Source organism: Stegastes partitus, unplaced genomic scaffold (assembly GCF_000690725.1).
Source record: "Stegastes partitus isolate 25-593 unplaced genomic scaffold, Stegastes_partitus-1.0.2 Scaffold568, whole genome shotgun sequence".
Classification (NCBI taxonomy): domain Eukaryota; kingdom Metazoa; phylum Chordata; class Actinopteri; family Pomacentridae; genus Stegastes; species Stegastes partitus.
This window is the reverse complement of record NW_007578299.1, coordinates 238,268-262,130: the sequence shown is the minus strand read 5'-3', so window position 1 is coordinate 262,130 and position 23,863 is coordinate 238,268. Positions and strand designations below refer to the sequence as shown.

The 23,863-nt window shown below is 41.3% G+C and overlaps 1 protein-coding gene across 1 annotated transcript in view; it reads left to right on the top strand.

Annotated features, from left to right (window-relative positions):
• pebp4 (phosphatidylethanolamine binding protein 4) overlaps positions 1-23,245 on the top strand; it is a 56,365-nt gene extending 33,120 nt beyond the window's left edge. Inside the window, exons 5-7 of the mRNA XM_008288651.1 lie at positions 13,651-13,696; positions 14,329-14,445; positions 20,885-23,245. Of these exons, the coding sequence (XP_008286873.1) occupies positions 13,651-13,696; positions 14,329-14,445; positions 20,885-20,976 (255 nt within the window). The 3' untranslated portion in view covers positions 20,977-23,245. The remainder of the gene's footprint in view (positions 1-13,650; positions 13,697-14,328; positions 14,446-20,884) is intronic.
• The last annotated feature ends 618 nt before the right edge of the window (positions 23,246-23,863 follow it).

Here is a 23,863-nt window from a genome sequence, read left to right as displayed (position 1 = left end):
GTACGCTGATGCCAGTTCGACAGCTGCTCAGAAATAAGCGCTAATATTAAGCTTCAAAGGAGCTTTGCTGATTGTAGCAATTGCACCTGCTGAAGAATGGACACTGTCCTCTCCAGAAAAATGACAGCGCTGGGTGTTTGTTCAATCCGCTTAAAAGGACTCATGTTTGTGTAATCTTCTTATATGAGGTGCAAAAATGAAGTGTTCAAAAATGCTTGAATTTATCTCCTTTTCATGTCCTCCTACAAACAGTCAACATAGGTTTCTTTTCACGATAACGGCACTCTGTCTCCCAACATGAATGAAAACGATTAGTTTTCTAAACTGCTAGTATTAAAATCGGTGAGGCAAGCGTTCCAGTGTTTTACTTGAGTAACAATACCAAAATGTAAAAGTATAATTAAGAAAAATCAGTAAAATTTCAATAGAAAAAAGTATTTTGCAGCATTATTATAACAGTTGTATATTAAAGGAAATTTTCTTTAGGTGCTGTACATGTTTAAGGCATTTTCGTGTTGTTAAAGTTCATTTTAGCAACTTTGTATATTGTTCAGTGATTAATCTGTAACAAAGCATGTATTTTAGAAGATGATCAAACGCCGTATTTAACATTCACTGAAAAATAAATGTAGTTGAATAAAAAAAAATACACAATGTCCTTCTTAGGTATACTGGCATGAAGTAGCACAAAAGTATGATATTTTAATGAAGCACACAGACCTCAAAATTATATTCAAGTACAACACCTGAGTAATTGAACCTAATAGCATTCCACCGCTACTTCAGGCTTTTCATATCTTAATCGTATAGGCAGAAGATGAAATAAAATATTCATTCACAGATAAATTTTGAGGTCAAGTAACAATGTCACCTGCTGGATAAAGGGGAACTGTTGGGCTATAAATTGAAAATTGAATGCATTATTGTAGAACACCTCTCTGTTTCCTTCTGGAGGCACGATTGCACATTTAAGGCATGTTTGTTTGATTGTAGAAGTTTTAAGCAACTTGGATTTTGTATCGGAACTCTGTTGGTGAGATTTAAACTACAGCGAAACTCTGAAGCCAGATCTCTGCCTCCGTCGGTGTCTTTGAATGGGAAGGGGATTATCCATTTAATCTCTTAATCATGCACACTGTATACGAAGTTGGACCTGTGCCTAAAACCTCTGTCCTGATCAGATGTATCATAGCCACCTTTTGCGATGATTCCATCTAAACCCACAGACTAATTCAGGATAGCGCCGACACTGTTACACATGTTCCTCTCCAGCTGTCAGTATATTATACCCTTGGTGCCCTGTTAAAATGAAACCCAGACCAATGGTGCATAAAATGGATTGTGGAAATATGTAGATTTTAAAATACAGCTTTTTTAAAATCCCTCATTCCCACAAATGTATTCAGAATAAAGGCAGCTGTTTCATAACATGAATTAGGTTACTGTACATTTTGCACAGTATATGTTCCCCAAAAGTAGGAATTAATAATGAAGATGCTTTTTGGCCTGAAATTGCTATTCAAACAATTATGTACTTAGTTTCTTCCAACAAATGCATTCCACATTATTGTTTTGCCTCATAGCAAAGCACCTAAAAGACTAAAACCTTTCATTCCAGCAAAGGCCGCTATTGGTCACCGTCAATAAAAGCATAAAAGCATTTATTTCCCACGTTTGTCAAATTAACAGCATACTCCATCTCCCATAGGACTTGTAAGGTTCATTAACCTTTCTGTGAAGTGGGACAGGTTTCCAGCAGTTACCATAACCTCTGTCTCGCTCCTGCCTCAATTATAATAGAAGAATTAAACATCCAGCGATTCAAAACAGTAATGCTGCCTCTTAAATCCCTTTGTACCAGCTCTCAGTTGTTAATGACTAAAGACACTGAATGAACTATGGAGTTATCAACAGATGTAACTGTGGACAGAAGCAAATCAAATGGCTACTCTTAACAGCAGGGATTACTGACTATACATGTACAGTTTTTTGTTTGATGAATAGAGTTTACTGTTTCTAAAATAATTGTTCTTTTTTTTTGTGGTCTTTGTTTTCTATGAATAACATAAATTTGGGTTAATTGTACACAAACCTGTCGCTATTAATGTTACCACTGTGCGGAAATACTCGTGGCACTTTATTAGTTTATTAATAATTGTAAATTCTAGGATATTTCACCAAAGTTTTTCTTTCCGGCTGCACCCTGGTCCGCCGTCCTTCCAAAGTCAAAAGAACAGACTGACCTTGAACTAATTAAGTGGTCAATTACACGCCTGTTGATCTCTTTTAATTTCTTAATAATTAGATTAACTGTGTGGGCAAAGAGTTCGTTTTCTTGTCCACCTACTCCTACTCCTCCTTCATCCTCCTCTCACTCTCACGGCTTTTCCCCTCCTACCTCATGCACAAGCCCACGAGATTTTGATGCTCATTTACTTCGTGTCACTGTTCGCACCTCAAAAACTATTTTAATTCTGTGCCATTGACTGTTTAATAAGCTTAAACGTCCTCTCCTGCCCCCTTACATCTTCCCCCGTCCCTTGATGTATTAATGAAAATCCAGCACGTGCCCGGATGCATTTGTAGGCATACAGCTCCGTTCTAATCTATCCATTTACAATCTCTGTGGATTTCTTGGTCTTGCCGGCAGAAACCGTTGTAGCCGTGGAGCAGCGAGGCCTCGTGCCTGTGTGCGCGTGTCTTCTGATGCTACTTGTAGGCAAGCTCAGGCTGGGATTTTCCAGTGCCACCCCCGTTAGTGGGAAGCCCTATATGGGGACATGTCAGCGCCTTGTTTGCTTGTTGTGCTGATGAAGCTGGGGGTGGGGCGAGTGGGCAGCCTTGTTCAGGTTCCAGGATTCCCTTCAAATGAGTCAGCCAGCCCCCACTCAAACCGACTGTTACCTTGGGAACTCAGGCTTGGGCTTCCCTCAACAGTACTAAAGTACAGACTCATCAGCACCCATACTCGCTAACACACACACACTCACACACACAGTAGCTGTAGGGGAAGCAGCACCCAGGTTGGATAAAATTAGCTTATTAAATCGCTCTCACTTCGGCCCGTACTCTGCCCCGTTGGGCCCAATCTGCTCTCTGAGTGTAAGATGACCAACCCAACACGGCCGCTTCGTTAAGCCGTGTTTGTAATGTATGCAAATTAGACTGAATAGATGGGTGTGATAATGAGTTTGGATGGCTAGTTTCTTAGGTCAGTGGTTTGAGTAATAGTATCCCTCCGTACTAATGAGCATAACCAAAGGAGTGTAGGTTTAGTATGTCATGGTGTGTCAGGTGATGTCAGTGATGGCTGGAGTTCACTTAATAACTGGACTGTTTGTGTTTCCAACTCAGGTTCATTACCAAAGCCAAATGAGTTTCTTTACTGAAGCCATTAGTCCAGCAGGCTATTGTTAAGTGGGTTAATTTGTTGATGCACTGAAGCAGATCAAGGGTGACTCCCCCACTGGCTTTCACCCTCTCCTGCTGAGGCCAATCCACCTGCTCAGCTGATCACCATTAGGTTTTTCCACTAACCATCCTCAGACTCCAGGCCAAGAGGCTTTTACACAGATATCATTACAAAAGGTTTGAATAAGGAGGGCTCATTACTCTATCCATTTAAAAAAGTAAATGTACCTGTTTTTGTTTTTTTTTTTATTGATAACTTACCTGGATTACTTTTGATCATTTTATGACATTACAAAATCTAAGTTAGTCAGTCCCAGCTAATGGTTACCTGCATAGGCCACTGACCAGAGAATATTCGCTTCACCTTGGTTTCCAGCTGAAAAGCTATGAAAGCTATGAGGCTGTTCTTCAGCATCTGGTTCAGTTTCTTCATTGTCTAAATTATGAAGCAAAATGAAACTATGACATCTGTAGCCTTGCAGCAAACTCCCCAGAGTCAGTAACAGCTGTGGCAAGCCATGCCCTCAACTGCCTTGACTAGTCAAGCCACGCTGACTCTATGCAAGTGTTTTTTTTTTTTCTCACATAGCACCACAAATTAAGGTAAAGTTGTTTTTTTTTTTTGTTTTGTTTTTTTTTTACCTGAAACGCGATTGAAGCTCTGCTATATATATGATAAACACATTGCTTTCCAGGAACTCATTCAGAGTAAAAGCATCTCTCTGGTTTGCCATTGGAAAGTGTTAAATGGAGAGAAAAAAAAGAAAAAGAAAAACAGCAGTGGGAAAAGTTCAGTGTGCATTAGGAGTAACACAACTCCAATACAGCCAAAAATGATCAGTAAACTGCAGCTGAAAAGTAAACAGGCAAACAGGAAAACAGGAGTAAAGCTAAATTCCTTGTAGCTTAAACCACAAAAGTGTTGAGAGCTGAACACAGAGAGACAAAACAAAGCCTTTCTCTGGTCTCGAGCACAAACACACAGTAGTCTAGCTGTTGAAGACAGCTGAGGGCAGAATACCATCACTGGTGGCTGATGCTGCTACCCAGCAGGACCACAGCAGTGTGGTTTAGCACAGTTATCCTCTGCTGTGAGGCTGGAGTGAAAACAGGATAATTGAAACACCCCTAATAGCCTCCATGGAAAAACATAGGTTGTGTACACACTGAGCGGGCACAACTTTAAAACCACTAACAGTGTGAATAACATTGATTATTTCATTAAATCAGCACCTGTCAATTGATATATTCCGCTGCAAGTGAGCAGTCAGTTATTGAAGCCGATGTGTTGGAGGCAGGAAAAATGGGATGCGTAAGGATTTGATTGTCTTGGACAAAAACCAAATTGTGATGGTGGATGACTGGGTCAGAGCGTCTCCGGAACATCAGGTTTTGTGGGGTGTTCCAGCTATGCAGTGCTTAGTACCTTCCAAAAGCGGTCCAAAGAAGGACAGCCAGTGAACCAGCAGCAGGATCATAGGCTGCCAGGGTTCAGTGATGTGTGTGGGGAGCGAAGGCTGGCTCTTGTGGTCTTATCTCACAGAAGAGCTACCAATGCAAAAAGTATTGAAAATTTTATACACACAGGCCTCAGAACTGGACAATGGAGCGAGAAGGTGGCCTGGTCTAATGTCGTGTTACCTGGGGAGAACAGAGCAGCAGGGTGCGCTTTAGTGAAGAAGAGGACAAGCTGGCGGAGGCAACAGAGATGCGCTGGCCATAGTTCTGCAGGCAAATTTGGTTCTGGCACACGCGGATGTGACTTCAACACATACCGCCTTCTTGAACGTTGTAGTAGACCACATACTCCCCTTCAAGGTTTTGCTGATGTCAGTGGCCTCTTTTAGCAGGATACGGTGCTTTGCCACACTGAAAAGCTTGTTCAGGAATTGTTAGAGGACCATGACAAAGAGTTCAAGGTGTTGACTTGGCCTCTAAATACCCCAGATCTTTATTCGATTGAGAATCTGTGTGATGGGCTGGAAAACCAAGTCCAATTTATGGAGAACTCACTTTTGAACTCACAGGACTTAAAGGATCTGCTCCTAATCTTGAGGCTCTTCGGGACTCATACAGAGATCTTCTGTAGTCCATGATTCAATGGGTCAGAGCTGATTTGGTGGCATGAGAAGAACCTGTACAATATTAGGCTGGTTGTTTTAGCAATGTGACTGATCAGTGTACGCCCCTCAAATTCCTGTTGATAGGGACCTTGTTTTTCATTATGGCCTCTGAGTTCTTGTCCGTATCACACCAGCACATCGGTGCAATTTTATGATGGCTGTGCGATCTAAGTGAGCAATGACTATGATATATGCTCATCTGTAGGTAGCATAAGTGGTAAATCTGTGGAAATTTTACTGCAGCATGACAGCGTATCTTAAATCTGGCAGAAGTTGACTCGCTCTTCTGAGATGTTTGAGAGCCACCTGGCAACATAAGGACCAGTTCGTGCTTTCTGTGTGCAGCCCAGTGTGGGTTTTGAAAGCAGACAGCGGACTTGCACGCTGTTCTGTTCCTAATAAAATAAGTCCACGCTGGTCTGCACAGGAAGTCACATTCCCCCTTTATTTCAAAGACAGAAAAGCACGCAGGACAATTTTTCACAGGATAAAGCAGCTACTTACAGATTGGGCTGTAATACCATGTCAGTGAATATTCCCGAGGTGTGTCGAAAACAGTGGGCAGACACAGCACAGGACTTCTGGAGAATTTAGAACTTCCCACTGTGTTTGGGCTGCTTCGTTGAAAAACATGTACAAATCAAAGCTCACATTTGTTTTGAGCACCATTTGTTTTCCTTGCACATGCACAGTCTGCTTGCTTGTAGTGCGGACAGTCTGTGCAGTCACAAAGCTTGGGCTCCACATGGGCTTCTGCAGAGGGCAGATTTAGGTGGATGATGAAATTTAAGCATGTGTGCTTTTAGAGACGTGCATGAATTGGCCTCAAGACTAAAGTTAGGAATCTTCAGTATCCTGTGCCCCAAGTGGGATAAATAGTTGCTGGAGCTCACTAGTGTTGCTGTTTAATTTCTTGACCAAAACTGATCTTTTTTTCAGGCACCAAAACCACAGTTCAGGGGTCACTTTTTCATGGTATTTTGGCAAAAGGACACAGTTACCACACACAGGTTGGATAGCTATTTAAGCCACCATTATGCTGTAACAGCTCTGTGACCTTTTACATTCATGCTTGACCCTCTGCAGTCTTCTTCTGAACGACAGTCGCTTCTGTTTGCTGTGCATCGCTGTGTGCAAGGTAGATGGTGGAGATCTTAAATTTAGCTTTGCATGTCAGACTTGAGGATAGATGGACCTTTGTTGCTGCAATGGTTAAAGAGGTCTGATCAACCATAATCCAGAATGGCATCCTAAGGAATATGTGGTTGAGATCATGGCATGAAATGGCAGGAAGAGGTGTGACGCAATCGTGTACTGAAATGTCTGTGTGCCCCCTATGCCAGTGTACAGTTACTGTAGCCATATGGGACTATAGAATTGGCAGTGAGCGTCTGGCATGGGGCCTTGCGTCTGGACAGGTTTAGCAAGGATAGTGTAGCACTTCTGAGATGAAGTAACAACCTCTGGCAAACTCCCTACACTTTCCACAGCACTGACAAACTGTTGGCTGTCTGTCAGTTTCTGCTATGCCTTGGTTCCTTCTATAGATCACATCTGGGTTGTATGCTGGAGCCTGGGGACTACATGGCCATAAACATGGCTTTGCACTTTGTGCTCTGAGTTAGTGGCTCAGAGGTTATTTCCACATTTCCTTATTGAGAACCAATAACACTGCTTAGGACAAAAAAGCTAAAAAGGCAGTGCACGGAAAACAGAGAGTGCAGAGAGTAGCACAACTGGAGTCGGCAGCAGACACACTGCGAAAGTTTCAACTTGCAGACATAATCGACACCTGCGTGACTTCTGTCAATACCTAACGTGCTGTTAAAGACAACTATATACTTTGGAGCGGCAACCTCTGACTGGGACACTGCCTAAATTGTTGTCGTGAGTCACAAACTATTGTTACGTAGTATACAGTATAAGTTGCTAATCTTTTGTCTCTGAATTGTTGTTTATTTTACTAGTAAACTCAAGGTCATTTTCAACAGAAATTTTATGGTTTTTTTTATTTTATCAACATAACAAAGTCCCATACTTGATCAGTGATGCGATTCTCTCTTCCACTTAGGAAAAAAACTGTGTTTAACCCATAAACCGTGAGGTTCCTTGTGAGACAGACTTTTAATTCACAATAACCCTGCGAATGAATGGGCTGATTACTGAGGCGAAGATGAGGAGGTAGTCATAAGCACTTGGCTTGAGTGGAATAGGCGAGGGGGGGGGAGGGGTGGCTGTGGCGGTACAAGTCCAGCCTCAGAAATAGAGCTGTGAACACCATCTGTCATGCTCTCTCTCCCCGTCTGTTAGCCTGACTGCAAGTAAAAGGGAGAATGATGCTCTCAGAACTGCATTAGAAGGACGTGGGTGCTGATTGTCGTAGGTGTGGGTTTACAGGGTGTGCAAGGGAGGGGGAAGTGGTGGATATACAAGGAGGTGCATGAGTAACTCTTGCTGACAAAGGGAAGCACTCACCCACACAGAGAAGGAGAAGGGTTGTTGGGCAAGTGGGTATTCCTGCTGAAACCGCACCCCTGCACCCACCCACCACCTCTTTGTGGACTCCTACCTATTGGCTCTTGTCAGAGGATTCCTAGCGGAAGTTATGTGGACACATTATACAAACACGCTGCTCATCTTCTGCACGAAGACAGAGAAAAAGTTAACAATTCGTGTATAAGCATGATTTCATACTTTTAACAATTTCACCTTCACAACTCCTGCAGTTGTCTCGCGCCCCTTTTAGACCCACTTCAAGTCTGTCAGCGTTTCATAATAAGAATAAAAAGAGTCATATGAGGGTAATCATCCTACTATCAACTCTAAAATTATTCTCAATCATTATATAAATTATGATAAAATGTTGGTCCAGATCAGCCAAAGTTGTGCTTCACGTAGAACAGAGAGGCAGATTTGTTTGCTCTGAATATTGGTGGTTGGAGTGTCAGGCTATTACGTGACCCACAGAAAAAGCTCTGCTGCATAGCTTTTTCTAGATTTTTAGAATTATTCATTGCTCATAATGTGTAGGTTGTTCGGGATCCTTTCTGCCTTTGTTTGAGTCAGAGTGTGAACTAGTCAGTAAAACATGAAGGCAAGCTTCACCACGACGAGCAGCAGGGAGGGGTAGGATGAAACGTCCGTAACACCACAGCTGGGCACACATAAGCTAGATCTGGTATCTAAAGACATAATAAATGGAGGAATCTTTAGTGAAACGAGCTTCTGTGAAACTTAGAAGCAAGTGATTTGTGATATATGAAAACAATTCTTCAGAATGTTAATTTTTGTATTTGAATGTACAGTGTCGTCACTGAGTTTCCTTCACAGGCAGGTCAGAGTTCAGGGTTGCCAGGACTCTTTTCTTTTCAAGGCACAGTCTTCCCGTTGTAGTGTCTGGAAGCCAGGCCCTCCATTTGAAAAGTAGTGTCCCTATTCACCCTTGGTGTCACAAATATATTAATAGACCAAAAATTTAGCTTAACTGAGGATTCCTCTTGCTCAAAGATTTTCAAGACAACTCATGACAGTTTGAAAAACAATCAGCCACCAGTAAACGTTGCACCTCCAGATTTTCTACTGGGGTCAGTTAGCTTTATATAGATATTTTTGTTTCTAAGAGTGAATTGACAACCAAGAAAATGATCCATCTCACAGATATAGAAGGACCACATCTGTCTTATTCAGGTACCATAATTTCTCTCCCACTGCTCTTTACCGTTCACTGATTCTTAGTCTCGTTCTGTGTATCAGAAGTAATGTCCCAGTTGTCGGTAATGTCTCCCGTTGAAAGATTTAAACACCCTTATGCTTGAGCATAAATCATATTGACGCTTTCAGTTTTTATCTCTGTCAGTTGCTGCTTCTCCCACACTGCTCAGTGTGTGATTCACTATCACAGCTACAAGAATGGGTATTCCCCTAGTATGAGGATGTGGTGCGTAGTCGCATTTTGTTAGACTAAGTAACTCCAGGATAACTGTTACATTAACCCAAGCCAGGTATTTTAAGCTGTGCTCTATTTATTTTCTATTAACATTTGAAAGAAATGGCTTGACTTAGCCTTTAATTAAATTAACGTTAATAAACTAAAGGACACTGTGGTGCTAAAATAACAAGTTGAAGAACGTGACAAAGAGTTCAAGGTGCTGACGTGGCCTCTGAATTCTCCACATCAGAAAAAAATGTGTGTGGGATGTGGTGGAAAAGCAAGTCCAGTCCGTGAAGGCCCCAAACCCTAACTTCCAGGACTTAAAGGAGCTGCTGCTAACGTCTTTGTGGCTGATGCCACTGGACACCTTTAGATCAGGCCTCCACAGGTCAGAGCTGTGTTGGTGCCACGAGGGGGACCTTCACGGTATTAGGCAGGTGGTATTGATGTTGTGGCTGTTCGGCATATGTTCAGTTCAGTGAATGAACACAGAATAAATAATGCATATTTACCGCTCTTACACATATAGTCTGTGGTAAAAATGAGACGGGTAAATGAGAAAAATATTTACGGAGAAAAAGTGACAGCGTGTTCCTGCATACACAATGAAGCCAGTTCTGGTCTTTATCAACTTTCAGCTGCTGCAATGACATAACTTGCAAATTTCCAAACAGTTGAAACACTGACACATTAGCTGCAAGTACTCTATTGGGCTTTGTAATAAGGATACGCATTTTAATTTTGTGTTGATTTTCTATTCAGTGCTTCAAATTAAAAGCATATCTTACAGAAACAGTTAATGGTAGTGAGTTTGTGTTAATTGTTTTTGAATTAATTAGGTGCGTGTTTCGCATTTATTATTTATTTATGAGTAAACACACCGTATAGTACTAAGCAGCTGTACAAACTGTTTTCTCTGACATCTGTATTATGTAATGCAAGTTTTATCCTCAGCTTGAGGTCAAGAAAGACAATCCAAAAATACAACTGTTGGTGAACATAGATATGGTACAGCAAGCCAAGTTACACTATTTCTTGCCTGGGTATATATTGGAAGAAAGTTTATATTTATATAATATACTATATATAATATAGACATAAACAACTAGGGAATTGAGTGCACATTTAATAACAAGGAAATAGCTCCTTATTATATAGTCACTAAACTATAATTTATCCTTCATATGTCCGTTACCTATCATTTATCTTTCTGTTTTATGCTTCCACCAGGTTAACTTTCATTTTTGTAGCACTGTTTTTGTCACCAGACATTTAGTTATTCTACGTGTATTACGTCAGTGCTGTTTAGTGTCTGTGGCGTTTCAGAGTATCATTAGTCAAGGTTATCATTTTAGATTTTTCAAATATGTCCAGCTACATTTATTTTATATTTCTGCAAAGATGGTCCAGTGTTCTGGTTCTTACAGTTAGGATCAGGCCCTACATAATGTTCTTTTTTTTCATATACGAAATGTATTGCAGCTTTGTAAGGAGCAATCAAAAGACACTTAACACACTGATGAAGTTAATCTTGGGTCACTTGTTCACCAGCTTATTGGTGGGTCCAACAAACAAATTAATGATCAAACAAATCATCATTCCCAGATTGCACATGGGTGGGGTTAACAAGAAACTCATTCTGGGTTGAGAAGGCATTAGGTGAATTTAATTAGGTCAAATTGTGATGAATTCCAACCTGACAACTAATGTTCAATTCGTTTGAATCATCATTTCCGTTTTCAGTTTTAGTGCATGCCATTGTGGCATTTTATTTTTGTCAAAACCCTTTGGAGTGTATGTCTATATTCTATAAAATACTGCAAGAGTAAAGCGCTCCACGAAACCCGTACTTTAAGCTGAGCCTTTCTTAATAAACACAATTAACACAGCAAGTGGCTGTCAATCATTCAGCGGTCAGAACTTTTGAGCCTCTCTGTCACACCCCCACAGCAAGGTCCCGGAGGGAGGCCGCCCACCATGTGAGAATGTCCTGTAGATTAGTGTGAGTGAGCCCGTCACTCCTTAGTGAACATTCAGAGTCAGTGACCTCAGCACTGCCCTGCCCTGTCACATCTACATGTGATACCAGCTCCGCTCTGGAATAGATTAACCGCAACACGCAGTAAGCAGTTTCTGTGATTTTGATATCTTGTGAATGTTAATATACACTATGTGGTTTTATGCGAGTTCTGCGCATTATTGACTTGTCTTTTATTATTTGGCTAAATTTCAATATTGTATTCATTTGCTGTTGTTTATACTCAATGTATTATAATGAAATTAAAAGGGCAAGGGGTACCATGGAGAATGAGCGAGAAGCGAGCATTAAGATGTGGGAAAATGTTGCACACTCAAATGTTGACTACCTGTTGCTATGGCAATGGGTTTGGATCCTGCGGGCTGCAGGACTCTTGCTATTTCTAAATAAAGCTTTTTTTCTCACTGATCTGTGGATGAAGATACTCACAGCTGAAACTAATCTTCTGAATTGTATCAGTCAGTGTAAACACTTGAATACTTGCTGCTAAACATGCTATACAGCAGTGACAGTATAGATGATGCACAGTAGAGGACATGGGCTGTAATACTGGTAATGTCCTCACTAGAACATGAAATTATGGAACTGATATTAATAAATGTTTTATTACAAAGTTATAAGTGCATGTTAGTCATTCTGGCATTGAAATATAGACACACTATGAATTTGTCACAATAGAATTTTACATTTTTATTTGGCACTACTGTATGTACCATATTCATCACTGAACAACACTTCATCAGCTGCCAGGTGACAGCTGCAGTATTTTCAAAAATAGTCAAACTGTGGTTGGTCCAGTTTAATAATCCTCTGTCCCACGTATGACTAGAAAGCAACTATATCTTTCCTCAAGAAACATGGATTTAATTTAGGGTACTAATTAGTTTGCTGAAATAGGAGGGATCACGTCATCTTTCCAACAGTGTAATGTGTTCATTACTATTTAAAAAAAATCCTAGCAGAGAGATAAAGATTCACACTATGTTTTGAATTGGTTGAGGCCACATCTATAAAGACATCAGCAGCATAATGTTTCTGCCTTAATACAGTCTGTGTTGTGTTTGGTTTTATTTTCAAGCAAACGGAAATTTCTGCTTTAAGATCAAAGGCGAGGAAAAAAAGAACCCCTTGTCCTGCTTGTCTTTTGTCCTTGTTTGCTGTCTAGTAGCACAGTACCTTTGTCACCCTGCGGGGGGAGCCTGTGTGTGGAGAAAAGAGGACAGAAATAGGTGCTGAGACCACATACTCGATGTATGTGATGGGGACTTCCATGCTTACCTCAAGTGGGTTTTGGGCCATTTCACAGACAACATATTTAGTCCCTTTCCTCCCACTCAAGGATGCAGCCGTCTCGCAGTAAATAGCCAAGTCTATTAAACAAACATGCCTGTGTGCAATTTGCAGTGTGAAGTGCCTGACTGTGTGCTTCCTGAGGATGAGGGAGTTTAACCTGACAAATATACAGTGGAAAATGCTTATGAAAAATATCTGTGCTTCGCATCGGGTAGCGTGATGTCTGTTTCTAGGCAACGGGAGGTTAATATACAATTAATAATATGGGAAATTGGAAATCCTGTCAGTGGTTTAATTTGCTTGAGAACTGTCTATTGTCTGGGAATTGTCTCATGTCTTCAGATATTAATACAACAGAATCTTTTATATGTTTAACTTTGACATTTTTTAACCAACCACGTTCCTTCCTGTGGGGTTGAATTTTTAAATTACTAGCAACAAACACTAATTTTCCCAATCGTCACGTAAGTTTCAAATTTATCGGCTTTGTCTTTACTGAAATTGCAACGACTGCATGTGTATGATGTTGTCAAACTTCAGCTGGATAGATTTCAATAAAATTGGCTCCAAATAAAATGTACTCGAGAATGAAGTGGCCTGTGGACCCTCTCTCCATTTCAGATGACTGACCACTGAGCTAAGTGAGAACAGAGTATTTGTCTGCGGGAACACAAAATTATTGGATTAGTGGCATCATGTTGTAGACAGCAATGTGATGGCCCACTGAACTGCCTTTGTTGTCAGATTGTTAGTTTTTTATGGCGATTTTCAAACAATTGTGATTGGGTTTGGCCCAAAAGTAAACCAACTCTCCTTCATAATTTGACAAAGTGACTCTGTGTCTACATTTTCAGGGCGAAGCGCTCAAGAAAGGACAGATACAAGGGACAACCCTCACTGGTGAGTATAATATTCATTTGATAATGCATTGTTTAGTGTCAGTTACTGTACTGATTACATCTAGATTTATTTTATTTACACAAGTTCATCTCACTCATGTATATTGTGTACATATACAATGTGCTTTGGTAAATTTATATATGTTGTTTGGACAATTCCTCTGTGTTATTTTGGACTTTTGTAGGATCACATTGCATTATTATTTATTTAAAGTGCTAATTAATATCACTTAGAGCAAATTAACTTTATTAGCGTGTGTGTGTGTAACTTTAAAGTAGCTCCTGCTTCCCATCGTAAGTTTAAAAGGAGCTCAATAAGTGTAACAGTGCTCATATACAGTCCAACTATCACCACACCACTATGAAGCTGGACATGTTTACTACCTTAAAAGGTTGGAGAGGATTTCTGGCCTGCCTATTACCTACAACCCAGACTGACAACAGGATGCTAAGAATAATTCAGGGTGACAATGTTATTGATCTACTGTTAGTTTGATGTAATCTGAAACATCCATATGCATGCCAGGGTTTTGAGTGGTTAGAAATTAATTGGGATATCAACGAGCATCATTTATCATATCATCCACCAGTCTTGGCTCTCCAGATTCTAAATTTCTTTGCTTTTCTTTACAGATTACTACCCACCGACCCCGCCGCAGAAGTCTGGCTTGCACCGCTACCAGTTCATGTTGTTTGAGCAGCCTGCAGACGCACCAGTGTCACTCACCGAGCAGGAGAAGTCGTCCCGCGGTAATGACTCCACACTCACCAGCATCTTCAGTTTGCAACACTGTTGGCCACTGCAGTATCATCTATCATATACCAACAGTGACCAACACAACTGCCAAGAGTTAGCTGTTGAATCAGCAATAGAAAGATTACAGCAAGGCGCTGAAGCTCAACGATCCCTCTCAAAATCATTGTTGGTTTTTGTAGTTTGTGCTTTTGTGTGTCCACAATAGATTTGAAACAATGCATTAGTGACGCGACTGAAGCTTCTATTATTAGTGATTGGATTTATTATTATACAGTGGACAACCATCTCCTCACTTTGCAGCCCAGGTTTCACTCGCTGGCTTTGTTTCATCTGGACACATGTCATTTTGCATAATTCACAATTATGAGGTTTTAATCGGAGCATTTGGAGTTGCTTTAGGTAGATAATTTTCTCCAAGTGCTTGAACTTAACAAGGGAAATGTTAATGAGGTTAGTGAGTGAGTCTGCTGCAGTGTTAATGCCTGCGGGGTCAAGACAAGTATTATTGGCTCCCACGCACACCTGCACGAGTCTGCCTGACCATGTCTCATTAACCTCCGCCAAAACTGAAATCCTTATCCAGCATGTCAGTACACATGAACAGCCAATTTAGTTTTAACCTTGATTACCGTTGATATTATTGCCATGTCTGTTTTTTTTTTTTTTTTCTAATGTGAGTGTCTCTTAAAAGCCAACCTTGTTTGTCTTGCAGCGTTATTGTTTTGTTTATCCTTTGGGTTTTCGTACTTTTCCATCCCCTGATGTCTGTGCGAAGGTGGGCTACGGCACTTGGATGCACAGCAAAGCACCTCGCAGGAGGCGTGTCTGTCTGTCTGTTCTACTCGGGTCACAGCCAGTGATTTGAGGGGAGATCAGGGCGGTCTGAGACTTCAAGCGTTGCGGCCGTGAACGAGTGGAGCTGCCAGTCTCTGCTGTTTGAAGTTTTGACAGCTTTGTCAGCAAACAATCCAGGCACATTAGGCTGAGGTCTGTTTGATGTTGAAAACTCTGGAAAAAGAAATGTCAAAAGAGATGTACTTTGTAGTATTTCATGTATCCAACTTGCATTTGGGGAAACTGAGATGAACTCTTATCGCATTGTTAGGATGCTCACGATGTCACAGCTGGTTAAGCTGAAGACATAATAGCATGAATAATAGCTTGCTAGTTAGAATATTTTAATGCATTTTTTTTTTTGTGCAAACAAGCTGTAGCATACTCATTTTCTGCTACTAGCTCCTGTACAGTGGTTGCCCCCACATTATGAAGCAATTGAACTGAGTGGATCCACCCATCCTTAATCTACTGGATGAGTTTAACTCCCGCTGTAGCACTTCCTCTCTCCTGCAAACTGTTCTCTCTATTCAAGGGAAATGAAATTAGAAAATTCCCTCTCGGATAATCAAATGTGTTATTTGATGGGTCAATTCTGGAGATAATAAGTGTCCTTGTAAAGAGTGCGATTGAAATAAACGCTGTGTAACGTATTATGAAACCCTGGTTAATGAACTCAGACATAATTGTGATTTTGCACTCATTGCTGGTTTGGCGAAATTCAATAGCGTACCTGCTGCATTATTATCGGCCTCCACTTGGCCATGAGCGCGGTATTCCCGCACAGACAAGAGGAACGGAGGGAATCCCATGTCTCCCCACCTCCTCCGTTAAGTATGTTCACTTATTAGCGTCTGTCCTCCCTCCATGTGGTATGACACAGAGAGCATTTTTCATAGCCCATGACATTAATTGATGTGATTTGCAAAGGGAGAGCATTTAGCCGTGGGTGGAAGACTCCTAATGATCGTTTTCCACTTCCAGTAGCGCAGTCATTGACTCAATTTTATCTCAAATTTGTTGTCCTTTTTTCTTTTCATCTCTGACCATCACTTAAGTAATAAAGGGGGTGAACAATTAGAGGTGGAGCAGGGCTGTTGTGAGGAACCGTGGGAGTCTGCTGTGCCTCCTGTGCTAAGGTTATGAATGTGGGTCAGTGAACTGATGGAGACAGCTGGTTTGTTACACGAGGACACTACAGGGGGGCTGCGCTCTTGGCACAGGGCACAGGGGCGTGATCGTAGGGAATCCCCCAATGCTCTGGCTCAGGAAGGCTGTCCCTGACTGGTGGCTGCCCCTGTGCCAGGGTGGGGGGGCAGGCGTGGGCGCTCAGGCCCTCGTGATACTTGTCAGCCACTTGGCAAGCCCTTAATATGTCCTGCTACTGTTTAGTGCCGACGAGTCAGTTTGTCAAGGGAAACAGTGTTACAATGCCGGGAGGGAAACCCCGAGGCCTTGAGAGAGGCCATGTAGTGTTGTTTCAGCCTACACGTTAGTTTACACATACGCTGTTCACACATCCAGCCCTCTGTCTCCTGACTTGAACCTCAACAGCTACTGTAGATTGATCAGAGGCAAAAACTGTGATGAGCACTGGAAGAACAAGATCCGAATTGTTGGCTGAAAAGCAAAAGCTGAAAATGAAATATTGATCAAAATCATCGTTCTTGGCCATTTTTTTCCTTGAATTTTTTTTTTTTTTTTAGTGCTAAATTGTAAGGGAGAGGACTTATGTGGCGATCACATTGTGTGAATGAATGGATCACAGTGGAGTTAGCTGCTGGATCGTACACGTTGCTCATCTTGCCTCCTCGAGCCCCTACTGCCAGCTCAGCACACTCCACAGTAATTGAAGCCATTTGCAATGTTGCAGTGTGGTAATGGGCAGATCCATGTCTACCACCCACCCACAGCCTCTACCATTAATCAGAGCTGCGTGGAGTCAAGAGAGCCAGGATTTGGTTGCTACAGCAGGCCTGAGTTTCAGCCAGGAGTCGGCTGCCTTAAAGGAACACTTTGACATTTTGAATTTTTGGCTGGTTGTCTTTTTTTTCTCTTGTTGTTGTTGTTATTTGTTTTTTTTTTACTGAGTCTTGACAGGTTTGGGGTAGAAGTTTCTTGATTTTTCCTCAACTTCCCTCATTTTTAAATAGCTTTATAATGAATTTAATTAATTTATTTGATCTAGTTTTCTAAATCAAGTGTTATTTCACTCCATTGTGATCGACATTGGTTGAGTCTTACTATTCACTTCTCAGTTATCTGTGAAGCATTTCAAGCTGCACTAGACTGCTTGATTATAGATATTGTTCAAATTTATTAAATCCTGCTGAAATCAATGATTAAAGTAGAGCTAAAAGTGGGTTGTGAGAAAAATCTAATAAATAATACATTTCCTCAAGTTCCAGCTTCTGAGCTGTTAAGGTTTGCTGTTTTCTTTGTGATTAGTCAGAAAAAAACACTCTAATGAAAATAATCATTAGGGTGCAACTGGAGCTGAAATGTTTGGTCGATCAGTGGCTCAGTCGATCGACAGAATACTAATCAGCAACTCTTCTGACAGCTGATTAATAATTTGAACCATTTGTCAAGCACATTCCAGTCATTAAATGTTTCCTGCTTCACTTCTGTAATTAATATTTGCTTTTGTCTGTTTTATGTAATTGTCAACTGAATATTTTTAGGGTTTTGAATGTTAGTCAACAAAAACAGACCTCACCTTCAACTCTGAGAAACAGAGAGAGAGACAGACTCATATGTATATAAATGATTGGCAAATTAATCGCTACTTCTAGTAGTTGTTAGAGGAAACACTAATTGTAGCCCGTCTTCAGTGCACGCTTCCCTGCGATGCTAAGTGTATTTTTGTAATTGATCAGGAAAAGCTTCGCTAATAAGCCTTTCAAATGGAGTTGAAGGACAAACAAAACATTTTCATGCAGTGTGGCAGGTGAAGCATACTGACGAAATATAAGCCAACATGGGATACATCCCTCTCAGACTGAATATGCGATGGAGCTGTGTTGACAACGGGCTGTGAGCGGAGATCAACAGCCGAGCGGTGTGACACCTTTTTCGTCAACCCACAGCAGGGATCTGAACTGCTGAAGCTTCCCCGAGACACATCCCTGCTTCAGGGGCTCTGTTCTGTGGCTGACCCCTGACCTCGGACAGCCACGAGGAATTTTCCCTTCATAAAATAATGATTGCATTATGTATTATTATTGCTGTGAATCGCATGTGAAAAAGCTCAGTGAAGCTCTTATCCTGATATGGCGCCTCTGACTCTCCTTCAATGAGCAGAATCACTTGGTTTTGAGTATTTCTGAGACACTATAAGAGGTTTAACAGGGACACCGCCCACACCACTAAATGTAGCAGTTCTGTGTCACCTCACAGCAGTCCTGATCTTCCTGCCATACCCAGACGTAGAAGCAAGGTGGAAACAAAAGGAGAGGCAGGAAGACTTTAACATCGCCCTCAGGTCCCACACTATCTGTCCTTTCCATGAGCAGGCAGATGGGAGAGGCGGAAACATGTCTCTGCACTACAAACAGACACCATCCTATTTTAAGGTCACTTGTAAGTCTAGGCATTTGCAGGGTACCAGTCGCTGTGATAGCACCAGATATTGTGAATTTGCCGTATTTTGGATTGTGCCCAATGATTGCACAGCTTTAGACAGGATTATGTGTGTAAAGCCTTACAAGCAGTGCAGGGTTTTGACTCTGTGTTTGATCGTTTTTCCACAATAAAATGATCCTCTGTGTGACAGCCTCCATTAGAGGAAATGTTGCCTAACGCTACTGTAAGGCAGGTTCCCATCACGAAAAGGGGAAAGAGAAAGTTTGAGCGTTTATGCGTAACTGTCATGGGAGTCAATTCTGCCACATGACTCGTCAACTATATCCCTACATTGAGTGTAAAGTTTGTCCCCTAGCTGCCCCACCCCTCAGCTTTTGTTAAAGTGCTACCTCTGTGAGGTGAGGGACCTTGTTGTGGACATTCAGGGGAGTTTGGGGATTTGCAGAGGCGGTGCATTATCTGCAACTGAAGCACAGGCCAGAGGGGCCACAGGGGCCATGCCCTATCATACAGATGGGTCACTTGACTCCATTGCCCTTACCTGATTATTGGAAGCCTTTCTGCAGGCAGTCCTCATTCACAGAGAGGACCTGGTGAGATTCAGGCACGCATCTGCTCATCTTTCAGTTATTATTCACCATCTTCTCCAGCTGAGCTCACAACCTGACCTGGACCTAACACACCGCGGTGTCGGTCTCATAAGCTAAACATGTAGGAAGGATGAGGGGAAAAAAATGTTGAGTAATAATTTGGCAGCACTGTGAATTTATTTTTAAAACTTTTTCAGTTGGAACTCGTACAAATAAATACTCAGCTTTAAGATATGACAGGAGTTAAATGCCATAATGTATGCTGGAAAAAAAACCCTGAAAAATTACAGCCTTGAATAAGACATTTTGTCTAAAATGTCTGAAATGCGAATCCTTCTGATTTATTTTTGCATTGATGGGAGGTGAGTGCACTTGATGTGCATGACACTGGCAAAGTGTATTTCTTCTCCCATATCTCCTCCAAAATGCCGGAGGATACAAAATGTGTCTCCCTGATGGCAAAAACAGCCTAAGTGAAGGCCTGTAAAGCAGCTGTAGTGAGAGGTCAAAAGCAGTAATTTTTCTATCCAGGCAAAGTCAGATTTGACCCCAAACTGTGAGGCTATTCTCTCTACAGATTTGGATCATTTCAATAGTTGGCAGCCTTTTCAAAAGATTAACTTTCCGATGCTATTCTTGAGCAGCTGTTAATGTAATTACTCCACATACGGAAATACCAGAATGTCAGTGATTCCCTGGATTACAGAGCAAAGCAGCAAAGCATTGTCTTCTGCACACCCAAACATATGAAGATGCAGACATACAGACACTCTTTCTTTCTATGATCTGTTGGAGTTTGTAAGTTTAAAGCATGCAGGGTTTTCTTTCCTTGGAATGATAATTGTGAATTTGTCTTTTTTTTTTTTCTTCTTCTTCTTCTTCTTCTTCTTCTTTTTTTGTACAGGGAGGGGAAGCTGCAGGGAATCAGCGGTTGTCAAAATCTAAGAAGTGATATTGTCATACCAGCCGGATGGCCGTCTGGTGTTTGTTTAAAAGGGGAGGGAAGAAAAAAACAGTCCAGGCGATTGAATCATATCTTCTTGCCAATACGTCCTTGCGTTCCCACCTCCATCATTACAGCAACATGTTTTATTTTCAGCAGTGCTGTTCTCAGTGACTCACATCCCAGAGCCATGTGCTGCTCAGTTAGGCCTCAGATCCCTTAAACACAGACCGAGCGGTCATAAGAAATGCTCTTGTAATGCACCAGAGACTGTACTCGGAATGCACTGCGTTTATATAGGATATTGTTATAAAAAAAATATGTCTGTTAAACTTGAGGGGCTTCAAGTTATTTTAATCCATCCAAAAAACAGCGCTGTATCAGACTGGAAACAAACCTTGGGTTTAGGTGCATTTCTCCTTCCAAATATCTGTAAATACTAATAAATATCTGTGTTTGTGTGTCTTCTTGAACCTGCAGGTAAATGGGATTTTCAGGCCTTCGTCGAAAGATTTGATCTGGGGGAGCCTGTGGCCACTGTGCAGTTTCTCACCCAAAACTACAAAGACTGAAAGATGCTCAAATGCTTGAAATAGAAGAAGAAGAAGAATGTGTTAGCACAATAACATAGAATAAGATGTTTCCTCACTTTCCCTGTTTCCCCTGCTTTCTCTGAATTGAGCAGCATGAGTTCTTCAAAGCTTGCACACGTCAGCCACTTTTGCCCCTATCTTATCGTCGAGTTGGAAAGAGACTTCCTCTTTGTGTTTCACCAGCTGCTTGGTTTTTGATGTTGCCCCGTATCTCTCGGTCACGTGGTCTGGAGGGAAGGATTCCTGTGATAGATTCTGACTTTGCTGGGGATTTCTTATTAGTTTCCGAACACCGTCGACAAGAGAAGGAAGATGGCCCGATATCACAACCCAGTGTGGAAAGAGTTGATTCTAATTCAGGGGCGGAAACACGTCAGGGCCAAAAAAAGGAAGTGGGAGGTGAAACCGAGACCGCAACACTGCCGGATGCCGCAGTGGAACTTGAACCAAAATACTCTACAGAGTGACAGGACAGGGGGAGGGGCTGCAGGGCCTGTCATGTACTGAGGAAGGGAACTTGCTGTTTGTGTAATTGTTTATCATATTTCCATTGACCACTCTTACCACAACTGGAAACAATGAGTTACTTTCAGGTCCTTGATTGATTTTTCGGAAGTAAAGAAAGAAAAAAAAAAAAAGAACTACTACATCTGAATGTGTCCTTGAGTGTAACTTTGGGGCGATGAACCCATTTTGAACTTGCAGAAGCGCCTCACCTGGCAGGTCTGTAGAGGATGGTGCGGATAAACTTTTCAACCCTTTCACAATGAGATACTTTTCCGACTTCACGGGTCTTTGTAGAGGGTGGGTCAGAGTACCCCCCATGAGGAATATCGGTTTCTAACCAGCAACTCTCCTCTGGGAGTGGTTTGTATCAATACCCCAGATGTCTGAAAAAGGCTGGATTTACATGAATGACTTTGATGTTCTGATGATCAATCTTTAGTTGGTGGTTTCATTGACCCTAATTTGGTGTTTCATCAGTGGGCAAGGCAGGAGTAGGTAATGGAGGTTTTTGTTCCTTTGGTGGTTAAGCCAGCCTTGGTAAACCCCTATGTGCCCTCCCCGTGAACTCTGGGAGATCATTGATCAAATTGTCCTGCGTTTGCTTTGTTTGCCTCCCCGACTTAGCAGTCAAAGCAGCCGCGTCCACAAACAAAACAACCAAAACAATGCACATAAGCACACAGTTAGTCAGAGGATCCATTGCTTTTGAACAAATGTTAAGTATCCGTCAGTTGAAATATTGCTCTTGACCCTGATTTACCCATCTTATTTGACTTATGAAATCACATTTTTAACAATTGGCAAGTGGAGTATAATTCCACACTCATTGTGGAGCATGCCAAGTGGGAGAGCATTCTTCCAAAAAACCACCTACTTGAATCCATCAGTACACCATTGAAATGCCAAGATTTGTACTTCCAAATACACTGTGCATTTTTTTTTTCTCTTCTTTATATCTTGGAGATATCCTGCCAAAACAGCTGGATTTTGCCACTCAGCTTCCTTGAATGTGTTTATTTTTACTCCAAATGTCAGGAGAGTTGAAATATTATGATTAAGAAAAACTGACAGCTGTAGTTCAACGCCGTGCGGTAGATTTGCCTTCACTGAAAATATAGCTTGTCGCATCCCCTGATGCTATGGGAAAGGCATTTATTATTTTCGTAATTTATTCAAACTTACATTAATTAAAAGGAATTTGTATAATCAATTCAATTGCCTAACCGGCACTAAGTGATCTAATATGCATGATGACTCGAGTCCCCATTGTTCTTTTCTCCTTGCTGCTGAAGAAGAGCAGGAGATTTATTTCACTGGAGAATTTCTGCGGCTCCTCACTTTGCTGTGAGCAGTGGCAAAAAAAATGAATTTGAGTGTGACATCTGTTCAATGCATGTCAACAATATGGCCTGCTGACCACCGTGCACATTTATTTACTGTGCTTTTGACCTCGACAGACTGGTATTGTCCTGCAGATCCGACTGCGGAGATTCAACGTATCTCAGTCCACCTGGAGATTTGAGTTCTGCCTCTGAATAAAATTCACATGAATATCTACGTTTTTAGGCACTGTTGAAGACATGTCTACATTCACTGACAAGGAGTGCAGAATTTTAAAATGCACCTTTTGACCTCTAAAGATTTTTGCTAATGTATCTGTGCTGGCTTTGTTTCTTAAATGCATGTTTTTATTCCTCCTAATAACTGTGGAAAAAAAAAATAAAAAATGAAACTACATACAGACGGCAGGCTGAGTACAAGCTTAATGGTTTCAACTGGAACTACTGCAAGCGACCGGACTCAATAGAACGCTAAATGAAATGCCTTTATGGATGATGGGATTTAAAAAATGAAGCAAAAAGCTTCAATATATTTTATTATTTACTCGTAAGAAAATGCACAATGTGTAACCATTAGAGTTTTTATAGTCAAGAGTTGTCATCATGTTAAAAGCAGGTTATTCTTACTTTAGCTTCATTTAAATCAGATATTGTGCACTGGAAGAAGTCAAAATTTGATGCTTGTCGTCCTCAATAAAGGGCTCTAAGTGCTTCAGAAAGACCATTTGGGGATATAAGGATTCCACAGTAACTGGATAATGGTAATAGTAGGCTAACTTTGGGAATGTGGACTTATTTGGGCACCATTATCAGCAGATTTGAATGGAACAGCCAGCTGATAATCCTAATTTCCCCTGTTTGTTGTCAGCATTGTTGGATACAAAGTCGTAACAACAGCAGATCCATTTGTATAAGCAGTTTAATAGTAAAATAAGGCATGTCGATGTAACCAGGGACATTTTAACTTTCCAAATCCTTCACCAACATCAAGGAACAACACTTTAAGCCTTCCCCATGAA